Source organism: Eschrichtius robustus, chromosome 8 (genome assembly GCF_028021215.1).
Source record: "Eschrichtius robustus isolate mEscRob2 chromosome 8, mEscRob2.pri, whole genome shotgun sequence".
In the NCBI taxonomy this organism is placed as follows: domain Eukaryota; kingdom Metazoa; phylum Chordata; class Mammalia; order Artiodactyla; family Eschrichtiidae; genus Eschrichtius; species Eschrichtius robustus.
In genome coordinates this window covers 129,802,406-129,820,475 of record NC_090831.1, presented here as the reverse complement: position 1 = coordinate 129,820,475, position 18,070 = coordinate 129,802,406, and the positions used below count along the sequence as shown (strand labels likewise).

Genomic DNA, 18,070 nt, shown 5'->3' with positions numbered 1-18,070 from the left:
GATCCCGTGTGCCTGGAACTCTGCAGACGTAGTTTAGATTAGAAACGTCCAGAAACCACACGTGAACCCAGAGTCGTGCCGTGTGGATCTGTCATTAGTGCTCTCTGATGGTGGGTGCAGACTGCTCGTGTGAGGAAGGACTTTCTCTTAGTTTTGGAAGCAGTTGCACTCAGATGTCGTGACTCAGTCCCAGACGTAGCCCCATCGTCCACACGCGTGTAAGGCGCCGGCGGGAAGTGTCATCACACGAGTGATCTGTAAAATAATTAACGTTCAGTTCAAGCACAAACCGGGGGTGGGCAGTGGAACCGAACATGGAGCCTGTCGTGGGGAGCCTCACTGATCACCAAGAAGAGCAGCTGCCTTGCCAGGGGCATCCTGACGGCCAGGGGCCCCTGGAAACCACGCGTCTGATGGGAAGGGCCGAGCGCACGCAGCCGCCCCCGAGCCGCCCGTGCCGTTCCGGCTCCCTCGACGCCAGCTCCTGGGGGTTGTCCGGGAGATGACGGGCCAGGAGATGCAGAGCTGGGACAGTCCTGACGAAGGTGGCCTCCCTGCCCCCCTTCAGACGAATCAGTTGTTAAAAGAGGGATGCACTTTTCAAAGTCATGTGCAACACAGTATTTAAAAAGCTTTGAAAAATTGTGACAACTCCTGTCTAGCAATCCCCTGCCAGTTATTTTTTTACTGAGTAGTTCTAAAGATTTCAATAAGTTTTTTAAACAGTTCCTTTCAAGAGAATTTTAAAAATACCCATCTCTTTCCTTTCTGCTTTTGGTTCCTGCGGCTCCCTTGGGAACAAAATACTGAAAACAGTTTCCATAACAATTTTTCTTTTTCCCTTGCAAGAATATCTGCTTGTTATTGTTGGATATTGGGGTTGATTTGAATTTTTTGTAAGAGCCCTGCCGTGTGTGTGTGTTAGAAAAGTGAAGCCTGTGGATGGACTTGCTGGAATCTGGGAACAGAGTCACAGTGACCCCGCAAAGCCACCCCCGCGGAGGTCGCGTGTGGAGGAGCAGCTCCTGGGGTGCGTGTAGCGTTCAGGGAAGGGGCCCGTGTGCTGAGTGGTTCTCACGCCTGTGAAACGCTCTCTTCCAGGGTCTCGGGACCAGCGGTGACCTTCAGGGTGCGCGCCAACGTCCAGAACATGACGGCGGCGGACGCTGCGAAGGCGGCAGGTGAGGCTGCTTCCGCGCAAGCGCACGCGCCCACCCGGTCAGGGGAGGGGGGCCAGCTGCTCGGAGGACAGCCGTCTCCCCAGAACCCCGACGCTCATCGGGTGGGGCCTGGAGGGGAGTGGCTGGCCTCCGGGGTGGGGAACGGCGACCGCACTGCTCGCTCGGATAGAAGGCGGTGTAGGGGCGGGGCTCCGGCCTCTGCGATGACCCCACGTGGACAAAACGGTGCCCTTGTGCTTTGAGGCTTTCCGTCCCGTCCCAGCCCAGCAGCTCACACGGGCTTCACCGTGTCCACCTGGCGCACGAGAGCACGGGACGAAGGTCTGAGTAGCCCCGTGCTTGGCCTCGGCGTCCCTCTTAGAGCCTAGCCCGTCACTCGCTCACGCATTTTGAGATCTTCTGGGGGGTCCCAGCGTGTGGTTGGTGTTTGCTACTGAATGAAAAACGCAAAGCGCAGAATGTGGGGTGTGTACGAAGCCTGCTTTCCCCTGCACCCCACGTTTGTTTTCAGCTACTGAAAGCTTGTGTAAAATGTACAGTCCTTCCGCCCAGTGAGAAAAATATAGGAAACATAACAGAACCTGAGCCTGATGGTTTCCAGTAACTCAGTGGGAAGGACTCTCGTGCTTTATGGTCGTTTGTAAGCGCCGTGGCTGAATGCACCGACCCAGACGCAGCAGAAAATGACTCTTTGTTTCAGCCAGTCCTGTATGTGGCTAAATATATGAACTGTTTTTAATGAAACTTACATCTTCACCTCAGTGTACAGTGCAGCACGCACGGTATTTTGGCTGATTTAGAGATCTGGACGTTTAGTTCTCGTCAATTGAGGTGTCATCTTATGGCGTCTATTAACTTAAAGTTTCTTTATCCAGTGACGGTAAACAGGGCATAAAAATAGCTGTAACACCCTATTTGGTGGAACAAACTATAGGTCTTCTCTATTTTGGTTGCTGTTGGCTTTTCCTTGTAGGATATTTTGGTGCCCTTAGGAACTCTGATTTGCTGAAAGGAATGATTTGGGGAACAGAATTTTTGGTTAAAGAAGAATTCCTTGCGGAGTTGTACTACTTCCCAGAAACCTGGCAGCTCTAAGCCTGTGGAGAGCTGACGCGCACGCCCCCAGCCCACGTGCCTCCCAGGCTTCATTTCACTGTAAGGGGTGGAGCTCGGGGTCCAGCTGAGCGGAGCAGCCTAGTGGGTCCCGGAGAAAGGAAGTCAGCAGATTCCATTCTAAACACTCTGCGGGCTGAAAAGGAGCGGAATTCCGTGTTAATGGCTTCGCTCTGTGTGACCACGGGCTCTCTTTCCCTGCACAGCACCCGTTTTATGGTCCTCGTCCCTCAGCATAAGAGATTATTGAATATATTTAAGACCAAATCAGTTACCAGTTTTTTACCCAGAAATGCATTAACAATTGTTCCATAATTGGCAATTCATCCCAGTACTGGGAAGTAATACTTTCAAAATTGGATTTGCTGGAACTTAAGGATGCTCTCAATGGAATAAAAAGGAATGAAGTCTTTTTATCTTTTAGAATTGTGACAATATATTCATGACAATGGCATTTCATTTATTTTATTGCTTTCTGTGGGAAATAAGGTTGATTATTTGAAGTCTGGTTCCTTGGTCATTTTAAATGTGTTCATGTCAGGTACCGAGGGGGAAATTGCACATGCAGTTTGAGTGTCGTATCAACAACCCTCTAAATACTCAAATTTCTGAATTACATTTTCGTGATCCAGCGTAGCTGTGCCAGCCAGGGTGTTTCTTGCTTGTGCAAAATGGATAACATACGTGCATAGTTTAAAAACTTCGTTTCTTTTGTATTTTAAATAATTTCATGATGTTATGGATGTACCTGACGCTATACAGGGAAAGGATTACGGAGAAGAGTCTGTGACCGTAGGATCTGAGCGTTTGGCGGCAGAAATACCAAACTGTAGTGGCACCTCGACCCCGGCCACCTTGAGGGCGTGTTTGCTGCCACCAGGAGAAGCAGCCTCCTCCAACGCGGGGTCCACGTAGAGGTGGACGTGACCCTGTGTTATCAGGAAGAGTTTGAACTTAGAAGGACGTTTTGTGGCTCCAGTTTTAGAAGATGACATGGAATCTTACTAGCGTTGTTGCGGCAGTGTGGGCGGGGCCGGCAGGATGGGCCGCGTGCAGACCGCACAGCCTTCCGCCCGCGTGTCGGCGCCCCTGCAGATCCCGGGACCGTTTGCCCTTGGTTCTCGCCATGGGGCTTCCTGGTGCTGCGCTGTGCGCCCCTCTTGTTACCAACGAGGGGAGACGTGACCCTGTGATGGAGTTCAGAGGGCATTTCCTTTGCCTATTCTGCACAGCATGGTACAGAACTTAATGAAGAGTCGTGTAGCTGATGACACGTCTGTCCCCACCAGACATGGTCCGTGTTTGTCCTGAAAGGTGGATGCAGTGGGTTTCCTTATATGGGTGGTTCTTTCCTGGCATTAATTAGTGAACTTGGGCGTGGACGTCAGGCGTGAGTGAACAGTGGTTCCCAGGAGACACTTCCTGCGTTCAGAGCACACAGAGAAAACTGGTGGTTACGTTCAGTCTTCGTGGCCACGTCATCTAGTCAAATTGAGCAGGACAGAAAAATCCTTTTTTCACTCTTCATTTTCTCGGTCGCTTATCCTTAAGTAGCGTATTTCTAACCCGTGTGTGCGTCTCCCTTCAGGGAGGATGTGCTTGATCGCCTTTAGAGGAAGCAGGCACTTTGCTCCCCATGCCCCACAGAGACGCCTGCCCCGTGGCCTCCGGGTCCATGGCCTCCTGCGTGTGCTGCGCGGCCCCTCCTGCCCTGAGATCGGCCGTGTCTGCCACCCTCCCGGGGGCCTTCTCAGCCTCGGCTCCTCTTTGCTGGGGTGTCTGACTCATGCCTGTCTGGCAGGTGATGGGCCTGGCTCAGCGGTTTGTCTCCCTTGGATCTTAGCACCACCAGCTGCGTCCTGTCTAATCCAAGCTCTGGCCTCAGCACTCGGCTTCCATTCTTCCTCTGGGCTCATTTCAAGTAACACACGTGATTTTAAATCCCAGCATCTCCCGTTCAGAGAACGATGCGTTTAAACCCTGTCGGCTGCGGGCCCAGGGCTGGGAACCGGGACAGCGGGACGCCAAGACCCACCATGGACCGTGAGCTCTGCCCAGCCTCCGGGTGAAGGGGGCAGGCATGTCCTTCTGCAGAGTGCGGTGCCGTCGCTCCTGGGAGAACGGAGTGACCCCTGCTGTGATGCCCATGCAGCGCAGCCGTCTGGACGGCCGACCAGGCTTCTCCCTGACGGGAGCACCGCGCGAGGCCCAGGCCACAGGGGCATCTGCAGAGCCCGGCCTTCGGAGGAGGGGACGCCTCACCTGGGTGCTGGTCGGGGGGCTCTGAGGACCAGCGTGGGTGCCAGGTGGGCTGGAAGCGAGAAGGGGGCCGTGCAAGGGCAGCCACGGGGTCGGGTGGGGCCGGCAGCTTGACTCTCACCCGACTCAACTCGGGGCGGGGCCTTTGTGTCCGTGAGAAGGGCTCAGCCAGTTCATGGCGGCTTGTGGGGCCAGCGCTGCCTTCCTGACACCCAAGGGGCTTGGCCAGTGGCCCAGGTGCCCGCACCTGCACGAGGAATCCCGGAGCGAGGAGGCTGCTGGCCCGGGGGGGGGGGGGGGGGGGAGGGGCTCCTCGCTGCAGCGCCAGCCGCGCACACAGGTCCCCCCGACGGCGCGGCCTGCTTGCCGTGGGCACCCCCTCTGTTCTCGCCTGGGACACAGCGCCTGGACCTGTGAGGGTGGGCAGGCAGCTGTGCGTGTAGGTGCCCGAAACCGGGTTTGCGCCCAGTGTGCTTTCATTGTGATTGAGAGACCAGAATAAATGCTAGAGGGACTGGTGAGCCCTGGAGCTGGAAAGAAGGCTGTGCTTTTTCAGCCAGACCGAGGAGGAAGCCTGGGAAATGCTTGCTCAGTGCAGCCGCTAGGCAACCGTGCTCTTCTGCTGGGGAGTGGGATGCCCGTCAAAAGCTGGTGGAAGCCCAGGCCTGCAGGGACTCTCATCTTCTCCAAGGCGTAACGTGAGAGAATCGGAGCAGTTTTTAGGTAAAAGCGACGTCGGGGTTCCTCCTGATCCGTGCCTTGTGACACAGATGAGAAACACAGGCCGAAGCGGCAGTGGCCTCGTGGTGGGACGCGGGGAGCCCGTGGGGCCCGCTGAGCTGCCCGTGGCAGCAGGCGGTGAGCGGCCTGGTCTCAGCTCTCCAGGCAGTTCTGGCGCGGTCGCCTCGCAGCCTCGGGCAGGTTCCAGGTCCAGGGCCCATGAGGCCTGGCTGAACCTCGGGGGGTCACCGGCGACGGGCAGGGGGCCCTGCAGGGTCAGCTCACCTGCCCCTCCCAGTTCAGCAGGCGGGTTGGCGGACGCGGCGCCCGAGGATTGAAGCGGGAAGACGGGCAGCAGAGGGAACCAGCCGGGGGTCCGGGGACTCGGCAAGGGTCTCGGACTCCAACAGGGCGATTCCAGAGAAGAAACTGAATAATTTTCCAGCTCTGTCTGTCATGTATCCTGTGTTGTTACCTGGAAGGGATGAGCTTGCTTTATTTCGTTGAATGGATAGACCGTGTGTTTCCAAAGCGAAGCGCGCGACAGAGGCCCGTCCTCCCGCTGTCCGTTGAATGCACCCTCCATGTCTGCCGTCCAGGAACGAGGCTCATCTGGGCCGGGGGTCACCATGGCCGAGTGAACGTTCCCCCCCCCCTCAGAGGGAGTGTGGCCTGGAGCCCCTGCTTTAGCGGGTGCTTGTGCTTTTCCTGAGGATGAGAAAGGAGTCTAAAGACAGAGCCGCGGTCCTCATGCCTGTTCGGAAGGAAGCAGGGGTGGTGACGGCTTCATCCTGGATGGATTCGCGACCAGCTGCAGAACACACGTCGGGTGGAAAGATGCTACTGGAAAAAATGAATCTATTAACAGTCAAAACACTTTGTCATTTGGGGGATATTTCAGTTTTTGGAGAACTCAGCTCAAGAAGTTCCTGTGATAACGGTTGGGGCTGCTCCCTCTTCATACTTACGTGAAGACAGAATCTGCTTCTGTTCAGATAGACTTGGAGACCTGTCTGCAGACGAATCTCTTGTTTCATCCTCGGTCCCAGAAAGGTATTTTCTGGCTTCTTTTGGGCACCCCCTCCCACTGCTACAGCCCCCAGCAGAGTGGATGGGAGGCTGAGACCAGGCGTTTTCAGGGCACAGGCCTCACTTTCCTCCTGGGATCTGGCTGGCTGCCCTGGAGTTGGATGCAGTCCAGAGCCGAGGGCTGTTCATGGGCACCTGTCAATGTCAGAACCAAATGCCGACACGATGCGATCCTGCAAAGGCAGAGTCGGGGTCGAACCAGAGTCGGGACAGGAGTGGAGTCCAGAGCTTGGGGGTCCTGGGGGGCCAGACCCACACGGGTTCTGGAAGCTGTCAGCATTGGCCAGGGCTGGGTGTGCGAGGGTGGAAATGTGGACCCGGGCTGGCCTGCTTACTCCCTGGCCAAACACGAGTGCAGAACCGGGGAGTGGGAAGGGGCCGGCTTAGCTTCGAGGTGTCCACGCCGAGGACTTCTGCGTTCTGTTGTCTCTGGGGTCGAGGTGTCTCATGGAGCTGCTTTTAGTCGAGGCCAGTTTCCCACTTACCAGTCGTTGGTTGGTACCAATGCAGGGCGGCCAAGTGCCAGGCCCCGTGCCGGCAGTGGGGATGCTGAGGTGACGGAACAGAGGCTGGGCTCTGGTGAAGGTGCGGCCCAGCGGGGGAGACGGAGGAGGAGGACGTAAATATGCAGCGCGATGTAGTATGGCGCGGCATGGGGCAATGTGACGTACTCTATAGTGTAGTCCAGTAAGATGCCAGGTAATGCAGTGCCACATCGCATGCACTATCACATGATATAATTTTGTCATTACGTAATTATCTGATATTACCTGACATTGTATAGTACATGATATAGCATGACGTGGTGTGTGGTATGTTATAGCATAGCGTTATATGTAGCAGTACAATGTAACATGCTGTAAGACAGTACACCGTACCATAGTGTACTGTACCTCACATCACCTCGGGGAACGTGGAGTGGTCTGAAGGGAAACCAGGCAGGGCGTGGGCGCTGGACGGGTCGGGACGGGAGCTGGTTTAGATGGTGGCCAGACAAGGCCCCGAGCGGCCGTGGAGACAGAAGCCGAGGCTGCCGGCAGCTAGGCCTCCGCGTACGAGCAGTGGGGTGTCTGCGTCTCTGGGTTGGGGCCCTGGATCTGGGAGTTGGAGACACGATGCCCAGCACATCCTTGGAGTCTGTTTGTGGTTGTCAAGGTGGGTTTTGTAGTCTCATGCTTATAAGCCCCGTTTCCTTCCTTCCTTCTCCTTCCCTCTTCCCTCTCTGTGCTGGTGCCAGGAGTCACAGAGAACCAGACAGAACAGGTCTTGTCCTCTCCAAGCCTGGTGTCTGCTGGAAAGAGAGACATTGTGGCCCAGACAGCCTGAGGAGGCAGGGAGGGCTTCCTGGAGGAGGCGTCTCCGGGAGCACTGGGGTTCACGAGGGGGAGTGATGAGCTCAGACCTGCAGTTTTAATTGTGATACATGACACTTCTGAAAGCTCCCGGCTTCAGCTCGAGGGATGTATGGGGAGACGAGGTGCGCTAGAGGTGTTTGTGTGGTCCAGAGGGACACGCGTCATGGATGGGGACACGGCGACGTCATGGGTGAGGTCACAGGGGCCCTGGGGACATGTCTACTGGACCTGGTGTATGATGACGGTGCTGGGTGTGCGAGAAGCGTCCAGGCTGAGGGCACCAGGTTTTCTGGCTGGGTCACCCGGGCAGAGGGGCGTTTGCCGGGCGGTGGGGGAGACAGGAAGTACTCAGGACAGGACGACGTGTTATGGGGAAGCGATAAGTGTGGTTTGGCCCATGTGCGTCTGGGGCCCCGAGTCTCCAAGAGTGACACGTGCAGGTGCAGCTGGAGAGAAGCGGCCCCGGTGGCCCCAAGCTGACCCGAGCTGGGCAGGTGCCACCTGAGCAGCTGCTGTCTGCGGAGGGCAGACTTCTCGGTCACATGGGCCCCACCCAGTCCTGTGACCTATGACCCAGCCCTCTGGGGCCCTCTGACCTCAGACAGCCTGCTCCACGCTAAGTCCCAGTTGGCTCGTGTGAAAATGACGCAGGAACCCTGATCCGCAGTACAGTCGAGTGCTGGGTAAGGGGGTGTTCAGGAGCAGGCCCGGCATGCGGGCACCCGGTGGGCAGTGTCCTGTGAGCTGCCCCTGGGAGTGGTTGCCAGGCTCCTTCCCTACACGTGGGCCTCCCCCTCCACTGCCGCAGCCCTCGGCCCCGCGGGGTCAGTGCTGATCTCAGTGGTCAGGGCGTAGCCGGCCGCCCTTGGAGGAGGTGACCCGCCATGTATGTGCAGGGCTCAGGTGGACGCTGTGTCCAGTGACGGGGCTCCAGCCCCCCGGCGACATGCAGAGGACACGCCTGCTGTCCCCTTGCCCTTCTGCTTAGTGAGTGTCCAAAACCCCAGTCCTTCCAAGTCACGCAACTGTTCCCACAGTTGATCGTCGTGACGCTTCGTCGGCACGTGAATGCTGTTCCCTCCTCATCTCAGCACAAACCTGAGCGTCCTTGTGCCTAAGTGGAAGGTGGCTGGTTTCAAAAATAGGGCTGTGGCCGCAGCGCAAGACAGGCACCCGCGGGAGGAGACGCGGTGACAGCACGGGCGGGCCACCCGGCAGCGTGCAGGGAGGGACGGTGTGACCCGTGGCCGGGGCCTCCTTCAGCAGTTTCCAGCAGCCCCCCTGCCCCTGGCTGCACAGCTGGGTGAGCGCAGTGTGTCCGAGCCACCTCCCCGGGGCTCTCTGGCTGCACCAGTCCCCATGGCAACAGCGGAGGGCGCGGAACAGCGGAGCAGCCGTGAACGTGTTTCCCTGTTTCTGCGGGCTGGCTGCTCCAGGTGGGGTCTGAGTGGAAGCTCCCAGCCCAGCCCCTCCCTGGCCCCCATGATGCTGGGTCGGTAAGCCTGGAGCCCCGCGCAGACCTGGGGGCCTCCTTCCTCCTGGGTGGCTGTCGGACCAGCTCTACGGCCAAGCTCAGGCCTTTGACACCTGAGGTGTCCTGATGCTATCATTTCAGAGGCCCTGTGACGCCTAACTGTTTAACAAATTCTTCCCACGAGCCCTTCGGTGTCTGAGCCCCTCACCATTTCTCCTAGATGCACCTGCAGCGTGTAGCCCCTCCGCAGACCTGGCAGCCGCGGGCGGTCACCTGCCTGGCCCAGGGCAGGTCCCGCAGATGCTGGGATCAGGAGAGGCACCTCCCGCTGCGGGACAGAGGAGGGTCAGGAGCCACGAGCTCCCTGCAGTGGGGTGGGCCGGGGCCCTGGCTTTGTCTGTCGGCACTTGGGCAGGAAGCCCTTGGAAACTGGTGGGGACGTTTGTCACAGGCAGGTCTCGCTGTCAGCAGGCTGCTGAGGCCAGCGTTGCCTTCCTGGGCTTGTTTCCCACCCACTTGCCCGTTTTCCTCCTGCACAGGGACACTGAGGCCCCAATGGCCCATTCCTGAAAATGAGCCCCTAATTACAGGGCACGCTGGTACCCCAAGTCTATGTGGTTCCCAGGGCACGCTGGTACCCCGAGTCCGTCTAGTTACAGGGCACGCCGGTGTCTGAAGTCCATGTAGTTTACAGGGCATGCCGGTACCTGAGGTCCATCTAATTTACAAGCGACGTTGGTACCCCAAGTCCATCTAATTCACAGGGGATGTTGGTACCCTGAGTCCATCTGGCCCTGAGACACAAGTCTGAAAAGGCACCGTGTGCATCGGGGAGCTGCGGTAACTCCATGGGTGGCTGTGTTACGGGACAGCAGCCCTTGGGGTGATGCTGAATGTGTGACATGCAAATCAGCCAGCAAACAAAAGGCTCCACGGGATGGCGTGTGAGCCCAGCTGGAGCAGCTCCCACGGCCCTCTCTGTGGGAAGAGGGGTATGCACCACACGGTGGGCACCGACTTCCAGGCTAGCTGGCTGCAGGATCGCCCGCAAGCTGAGAGCCAGTCGGCACGGGCTCCAGTCCCAGCCTGGCCCGGCGTCCCCTCTGCTCTTTCTTGACAGCCAAAGTTGGGGACACAGACCCGCAAGAGTGGGGACCAGGGTTCAGAGCTGAGTCCCAGCCCCCGTCCTGCTGTTTCGTCCTGTGACGGCTCCTTTGTCGGGCTCCCAGCTCCTTCTCTGTGGGACGGGACTGGTAATTATGCCCCTGGGGTCGCAGTGGGGTCAGGCAACGGAGGAGGAGTTTGGTGTGAGTGAAACTTCACTTCACTGTCACCGCCCGCCTTGGATTTCTGTCAGTTTTGCTTGCCCGGAGGGCGTGGTGTTCTCCGCGTGGCCGGAGCTGCATTGGTGCATCGTGGGGTTGGACGAAGGGGAACCGACCGTGTGTGAGGGTTGCGGGAGGATCGCAGGCTGATGGGACCATGGCGTGGTCATTAAACGTGGACCCAGGTCTTCCTGGAGGGGGAGGGAGGTGTGTGGCCACCGTCTACCCCTGGCCTCCCTTCTGCTCGAGGACCGAGGCCCGCAACGTGAGGGCAAAGCCTCGGTGTGGATGGTCGCCCAGGGGAAGGCAGCTCACGAAGGACGCCCGCGGGGCCGATGCCCTCGTGCTGATTAAGGTGGTTGTACAATTCCTCCTTTTCCATTTAAAGGCGGTTTGCTCTCTGTCAACACCTTGTCTTATTACAATTGCAAAGCATGAAAAAGCAAATTCAAAATGAAAAGTCTTCAGCAAAAGCAATGATAGGATTCCCTCCCACAGGATAAAATGGTACAAATAAAGTCTTGCCAATGTCACAACCAAATCGACATCCCCAAACTGCCCCTCGAGGAGGTAACCCAAGCTGCCACTTGTTGGAGAAAACTTGGTCATGATGAGCGAATAGAGACGTCCCGGCTGGACGACGGCGAGCCGCGTCCTTTAGGTGGTCGCCCAGGGGCAGTGCTTTATTTAACCCTGTGACTTTAAAGAATGAGAACAGTGACACCGTCCGCGGGGCCTTCCTGCAGGGGTTGCTGTTTCACCTCTCTTGGCTGCAGAGCCTGGAGCAGGGATGCCCTGTGCTGGGCCCTGCGTGATTTTAGGGACCTTGGCGGAGACAAGCAAACCACGGGGCAGCGAGGGCAGCACCCCTGGCGTTTCCCCGGCTTCCTCGTTTCCTCCTCCTGCACGGTGAGGAAGTGAAAGGAAAGGGCAGGCCGGGCCCGGAGCCCCTGCAGAGGGGCCGCCTGCTTGCCAGGCTCTGCCCGGGCTGCTGCCGGGACCCCGCAGGCCACTCCCCCTGCGGACACAGCCCAGCCGTTCACGTACCTCCACCGGCTCCTCCAGCCCCCGTGCTACCCTTCCTGCACCTCCCAGCCCTGCCTCTTCCCCAGACCCCAGACCCCGGACCCCGGATCCGCACCAGCTCAGCAGGAAGCCTCCCTGTCCGCCCGTCGCTGCCCACGAGACCCACTAGGCCTCCCCCTCCTCCCCCAGGGGCGGCCCTCGGCCAGGCTGGCTTCCTGCGGCTCCTGGGCAAACCACAGTTGGCGCCCAGCCAGGCTCCCGCGTCTGCGTCTGGCTGGCAGCTCTCACTTCCACGCAGGGGAGCGGTGTGGCGGAATGACCGTGTGGCCCCAAAGGCTGCACTCTTTACTCCGTGGCCCTTTGCAGAGTCCTAGGACGGTGGTTCTCAGCGTGTGGTTCCCCAGAGCGACCACGTCAGTATCGACTGAGAACTTGTTAAAATTCAAATTCCTGGGCCCCCAGGTGTCCTGAAGCCCATACTCTGGGGAGGGGGCACAATCCGTGCTGGAACCAGCCCCACAGGAGCTGCTGTGATGCAGGCGCCTGAGAACCTCTGGCTGTTGTAGACAGACATCCCCAGACACCCGCCTGAATCCGCAGAGGTCTCCAGACCCGCCACCCGCTGGGGCTTTGCCCATGCAGGGGCACAGACGGTGTCTGTGGTCGGCGGGAATGGTGATGTGGACGAAAGGAAAATGTGGGCACTTGAAATGTGCGTGCCCTGTTTCAAGAGCCGCCCTAAGTGGAGGAGTCCTGATTGAAAAGTGCATTTATGGCAGTTTCATTTATACGGAAGTAGAAACTTCATCCTAACGCTCCCTCCCCTCCCTCCGCCCATCTGGACACACCTCTGACTGTCCAGGCCGTCCCGGCGCTTCTCTGTTGGCTTTGCTGCTGGTGGAGGAGATGGGAACAAGCCTGCTCTCTCCCCAGCTCTGAGGTTGTCATCTGTGGCGATGACTGCTCCCCTGTGACGCTTCCCAGGACGAGGGGAAAGGCCGGAGGGTCTGCTGGCTGCTTCCCGCTGGTCAGCCTTAGGGACCTGCTACGGGGTCCGGTTGCCAGTGTGACCCGGGCCCGCTCGGCTCCCGTCACCGGCTCTTTCTTGTGGCAGCCCGAAGTCCCAACAGGGCAGGCGCCTCCAGAAGGCGGCCCATTGGGTGAGAGCTGGGACCACTCAGAGTCCTAGAAGTATCCTTAACCTTAACATCTTCCTGTGGAAAATCATTTTTTGTGCTTCACAATGTTTTGGAACGTCTCCACCGCATTTGTAAATGCCTCACGTGTCCACCTGAAAGTCGGGACCCCTTTTAGTGCTCAGAGGGTCTTTCTAGGTTGAAGAACTTGGGAGACATTCGAAGATGCCTGCAGAAGAAAGCGCAGCCCCAGGTGCCTGAGCCCAGCCCCCTTGGGACGCACGCCTAGTTAAGGCTCTTTCCCACCTGGAGCCAGAAAGGCGGACCCCTCGGGAAGGAGGGAGGAAACACCTGGCTCAGAACTCAGCGACCTGGGTCGCGCTGGAACCTGAGGGTGGAGCGTACCCTCATACGAGTCCTCCTTATTCCCGACTTTAAAGAAACATTTTCAAGAACGAAATGATCATGTAACTTTCTTCTTCTAAAATAATACAGAGAGACACTGACGTTCTCATGCTCTGGGGTAATTTCCATTCTAAATATGAAATGTCTCATCGTTGAAGAAAAGTCAGATTTCGTTTATCTGTAATTAAACCCAGAATGTGTTATTATTTGAAGGCCCTCGTGGATTTTCAACTTTGTTGTTCTAAAAATGAATTGGGTGAGGGACTGACTCCCCTGGCGGTCCAGTGGGTAAGACTCTGCCCTTCCACTGCAGGGGGCGCGGGTTCCATCCCTGGTCGGGGACCTAGATCCCGCATGCCCCATGGCGCGGCCAAAAAAAAATGAACGAGTGAAACGGTTCCCAGCACCAGTTTTAATGAATGGTTCCACTTGCTGTACTGTCCACCCATCGTGGAAACAAGAGTGCTGAAGCGTCTGTGGACTTGACCTGCAGCTGTGCTGTTGCCGTGACCCCGTCCACCCCGCGCACAGCACCACTGGCGGACACCATCCTCATAAGGCACAGCTGGTGGCCTCTGTGCCTCTCAGACACTTACCTGAGACTTACCTTCACGCGGCCAGAGCACCACTGGAGAACAGCTGGCGCTGGAGGCCTGAGTGCCGAGGGTGGTTCACCAGCCGCTCCTGGAGGTTCCCCAAGACGTGTCCACGCCGGCCTCTTGAGCACCTTTCCTGGACCGACCACTGGAAGGATCCCTCGTGGGGACAGCACACCTGCGGCCGGTTAGGGAGCTTCTCTGCGGCTCTCCGCCAGGAAGCTCCACGATACACCTCGGAGCTCGCGGCCAGGGTAAAGGCTGTGTTCCGGGGAGCTCTCAGGATTCCTACCAGGAGGCGCTGAGAGTTGCTGAACCCATTGTTTCTCTTCGCCCCGACCGCCCGGAGCCTCATGCTTGGACTCCGTGCCCACGCGTTTACCATTTCCCACCTGGGAGCATGTCGTATACTGTTTCCTGTCACGTGTCACGTCTGCTGTATCCTGTCTTGCTGTGTCCCATCCTGTTATTGCTGTTTCACACCGTGTCCGACTGCGTCGTGTCACTGCCCCGAGCTCCTCGGGAACTGCTTTCCATCCCCTCGGAAGCAGGCGGAGCCTCGGCCATCGCTGCCGTTAGCTGCTCGTGCCCCACGTGGACCGTCTGTCCCGACTTTCTAGGGGACACCAGGCAACCTGCAGTTCTGTGGACGGTCACGCGTACAGGGTCACGAGCACCCCATCCAGCCGCGCTTGGAGGACAGTGCGATGGACCGGCGGTCAGTCCCGCTCACGGGAGGGGACCTTCCACCTCCCTGCCTACAACCAGCGGGTGTCCCCAGCAGATGGCCTTCAAGAAGCCACTGCAGTGGGTGGGATCAAGGTTATGTGGAGGAAGACGGTGTCAATGAGAAGAGGGTTGTTCTGAGAAAGATGGAGCCATTGGCATCCTTCAGATACAGTGAGTAGGCAGCTCTGTGTAGATGGCTCTCTGGGTAGACAGTTCTGTGTGGACGGCTCTCTGTGTGGACGGCTCTCTGGGTACGTGGCTCTCTTTGTAGACAGCTCTCTGTGTAGGCAGCTCTGTGTGGATGGCTCTCTGGGTACACGGCTCTCTGTGTAGACAGCTCTCTGTGTAGACAGCTCTCTGGGTGGACGGCTCTCTGCGTAGACGGCTCTCTCTGTAGATGGCTGTCTGTGTAGATGGCTCTCTGTGTAGGCAGCTCTGTATAGACGGCTCTCTGTGTGGACGGCTAAGCAGTGATTCTGAGCAGAAGCAAATGAGGCCCCGGCACAGAGCCGCCCACGGCAGCACAGTCAGTGCTGGGCCTCCTATCACCTGGGCCCCTTAGGTTGCCCGCACAGACCACATGCAAGTGAGAGCGTGGCGCAGGCATCCGTGTTATTTCCCTCTCACACCTGGACCCGGATGCTGTGGCTGCAGGGCCAGGAAGCGGGCCTGGCCGAGCATCGCACAGAGTGACGCCGGCCTCCGCAGATCAGTGGTAGTGGCGGACGTACGCCTTGCTTCATGGACTTCCAAACGCTTGTCGTAAAAGAGAAGGCTCGTCTCAAATCACACTTCCCCAAAGTTGCGCGATTCTGGCTGGAGAAATGGGTGTGGTGGGATGGGGGCCTTGACCGAGGCCCCTGCAGGTGGGACTAGAGCAGGGGCGTCTCCGGCTCGTTCTGGAATTGCCAGCGGGGGAGCCAAGCGGGTGAGGGGATGGAAAAGGGAAAGAGGAAACGTGGGTCCCGGTCGCGGACGGAGGGGCGGCAATGCGGCTCCCCGCCTTGCACGTGGCGGGTGTGAGGCCGGGCGGGCTGTGTGGTCCGCCGGCTGCCGTGGGGCGGCGCGTGCGGGCATCACCCCCGGACATCGCCCCCGGACCCCAGTCCCACCTTCGGTCAGAGGAGCTCTGAGGGCTGCCGAGCAGAGCCTGCAGCCCCGACACCTGACCAACGGCCCCGTCTCACCTGGCTTGATAGACATCAGGCAGTTCCCACCTTCCCTGGTGAGAACATTGACTTGTGAACCATCGGGAGACGATTCGAAGGGTGTTGATGAGGTGACACCTGTCAGCCAACCTGTCGGGTTGACCGTAGTCACTGGAAAAGGGTTCTTCGAACCGGAAATAAAGTGGGCCTTGGGGGCGTTAAGTGCCTGACCCAACCTGGGGCACAGGGCAGGAATTTGTGCTGAAAACAAATCCCAGAGAGACTTCTATGAAGTGGTTTTCCCCACACTTTCCCAGGACTGACGGGGGCTGTGAGAGCAGCGCGGCCCCTTGGGCGCTGCCCGCAAGGCCAGCCCGCCCCGTCCTTGAGCGTCTGTCTGTAGGAGACGCACATCTCACCGCCGAGGGGCTGTGATTTACGGAGCATCTGTGAGGAGACCTACCGAGTCCGCAGGAGGAGGGCCTCCCTTTGCCTCGAGATGAGTGGGGTGTGAAGGTGTTGACAGAGCCAGTGAAGGAGGGTGGCCATTCCAGGCAGAGAGCGGGCAGAAGAGGGCAGGACCCCGTGCAGAGATGGGCCCCGGGCCACAGGGGCCTGAGGAGGCCGGGGGGCTGGATCGAGGCTGCAAGGACGGCAGGGCTGGGCGGAGCCGGATAGAAGCACCCCTCTGGCGGCCGACCACCACGGGGCCTGCCGGGCAGGCAGCGGCGTGGAAACCAGGGCCCCTCCTGGACTCGTCGGCCCTCGGGGCACGGGCGCAGGCAGCAGGTGACTCCAGTGGGATTTGATGGACCGGACGGAGGGACGGAACCGTCAGGGGTGAACGGCTCGCAGGATCCCGGCTCTGTCACCTGGCCGCGTCCAGGTGGAGGTGTGCGTCGGGGGTGCAGAGTCCGTCCCCACTGCCCCCCGTGGGGCCTCCTGTGGCCACTGGACGCTGGAGAGCTGCGCTGCCGGCAGGCCTCTCCCACCAGCCACGGGAAGGTGTTCGGAAATGCTTGCAGGATAAATACTGCGTGTCGGAGGGTAATTTAATGTTTGTAAGACCCCGGACTCGGGCAGCTTCGTGGACGTGAGCCCCGCACGGTCCCCGTGGGAAGGTCCGCTTTCCCCCCGACCTGCCCTTCTTTCTGTGGCCGCCCCGGCATGGGGCGCACGCCCCTCCGGAGGGGGCCTCTTCCCGATGTTCCTGTGCGTGAGGCTGCACACCCCCATCCCCGCTGGGGCGCCGGGCTTCCTCTTGCTTCTCAGGGCTGGAGCTCGGCCGAGTCGGCGCCGTGTGGGCCAGGTCCTGTGGAGCAGTGGTTCCTCCCCACCAGGGCACCTCTGCCTCCAGGGACCCCAGATCTGAGCCCCCTTCCGTCCAGTGTCTCTGGAAAGGCGCCTCCTCCCCACAGGACCCCACTCTCTCTCTGGAGTTTCCTTAAATCTTCCACAGTTGGTTTAAACACTATGTAAATGAAGAGAAACTTTATTACATGCAGCCTCCAGAACACGCCTGTTACGTTTAAATGTTTTTCTTTTACCACACTAAACAAATTTAATCCCTTTAACAGTTTGTAATAAAACACACAGGAGAGTTTGTTTCCCATTTGGTCGCGATCTTCCTTGCTCTTTGGAGCGCCGCACGTTGGGTGTAAGATGCTGCGGTGGGTCCTGAATGTGTTTTCTTTTTCTCTTTTTCGAATAACCTGTTTTCTTCTATTCCACACTAAGTGGTGGCCTTCCCCCAGGAGCCACCCCGGTGTCACAGGCCTAATGAGGAGATGCAGAGCCCCCGCCCCGCTTTTCCTGCTCCTCTGGGAAGCCGCCGACGTCGCTGCAGCGGCGGCTCTGACCCCGCGGGCGCTCCTCCGTCGGGTCCTGCGGCGCGTCTGCCCCGTCGTGAGCTTTTCCACGGTCTGAGCTCTTCTGACGCCCACTCTCTGCTCCCTGAGATTCTGTCCCAGGCAGACCTTCTGGGTGAGGTTATGGGAACCGCCTCTACTGACGTGATCCGAGGTTGAAAGGACGGCCCCCCCAGACGACGTGGTGGTGAAAAAGCAGAACTTCTGTGTTGCCGTGTGGCCACGGTCAGGGTTCCGAGGCGGGTGCCGTTTGGCAGAGCCCCTGCCGCGAGGCTGAGCGGGGCAGGAGCCGGGCGGGCACTCACAGCCCCACGCCCTCCGTCCCCGGCCGGCAGCAGCCTGGGGACCCGGGCCTCGGAGGGAACAGCTGGGCCGCCAGCCAGCCTCCCTGGCCGAGATCAGCCTCCCTGGCCGAGATCGGGGCCCCCAGGGCCCCCGCGTGTGGCAGGGAGGCGAGGACCAGACCGGGCGCTCCCCTGGGTCCCGATGTTTCTGGTGGGGAACGGCTGAACCATTTCATTATTTTAAGAATTTCCCCCAATCACCCACAGACTCCATAGTCATTGCTTTTGGAGGAATCCAGGGAGGGCCCTCAGTCTTTCCTTAACTTTCAAAGCCCAACTTCCAGACAGTTTTTGCTCCCTTC

General features: G+C 58.8%; 1 protein-coding gene across 1 annotated transcript in view; it reads left to right on the top strand.

Moving 5' to 3' along the window:
• PTPRN2 (protein tyrosine phosphatase receptor type N2) overlaps positions 1 to 18,070 on the top strand; it is a 684,054-nt gene that overhangs the window by 284,699 nt on the left and 381,285 nt on the right. Inside the window, 1 exon segment of the mRNA XM_068550211.1 lies at positions 1,102 to 1,181. Coding sequence (XP_068406312.1) covers positions 1,102 to 1,181 — 80 coding nt within the window.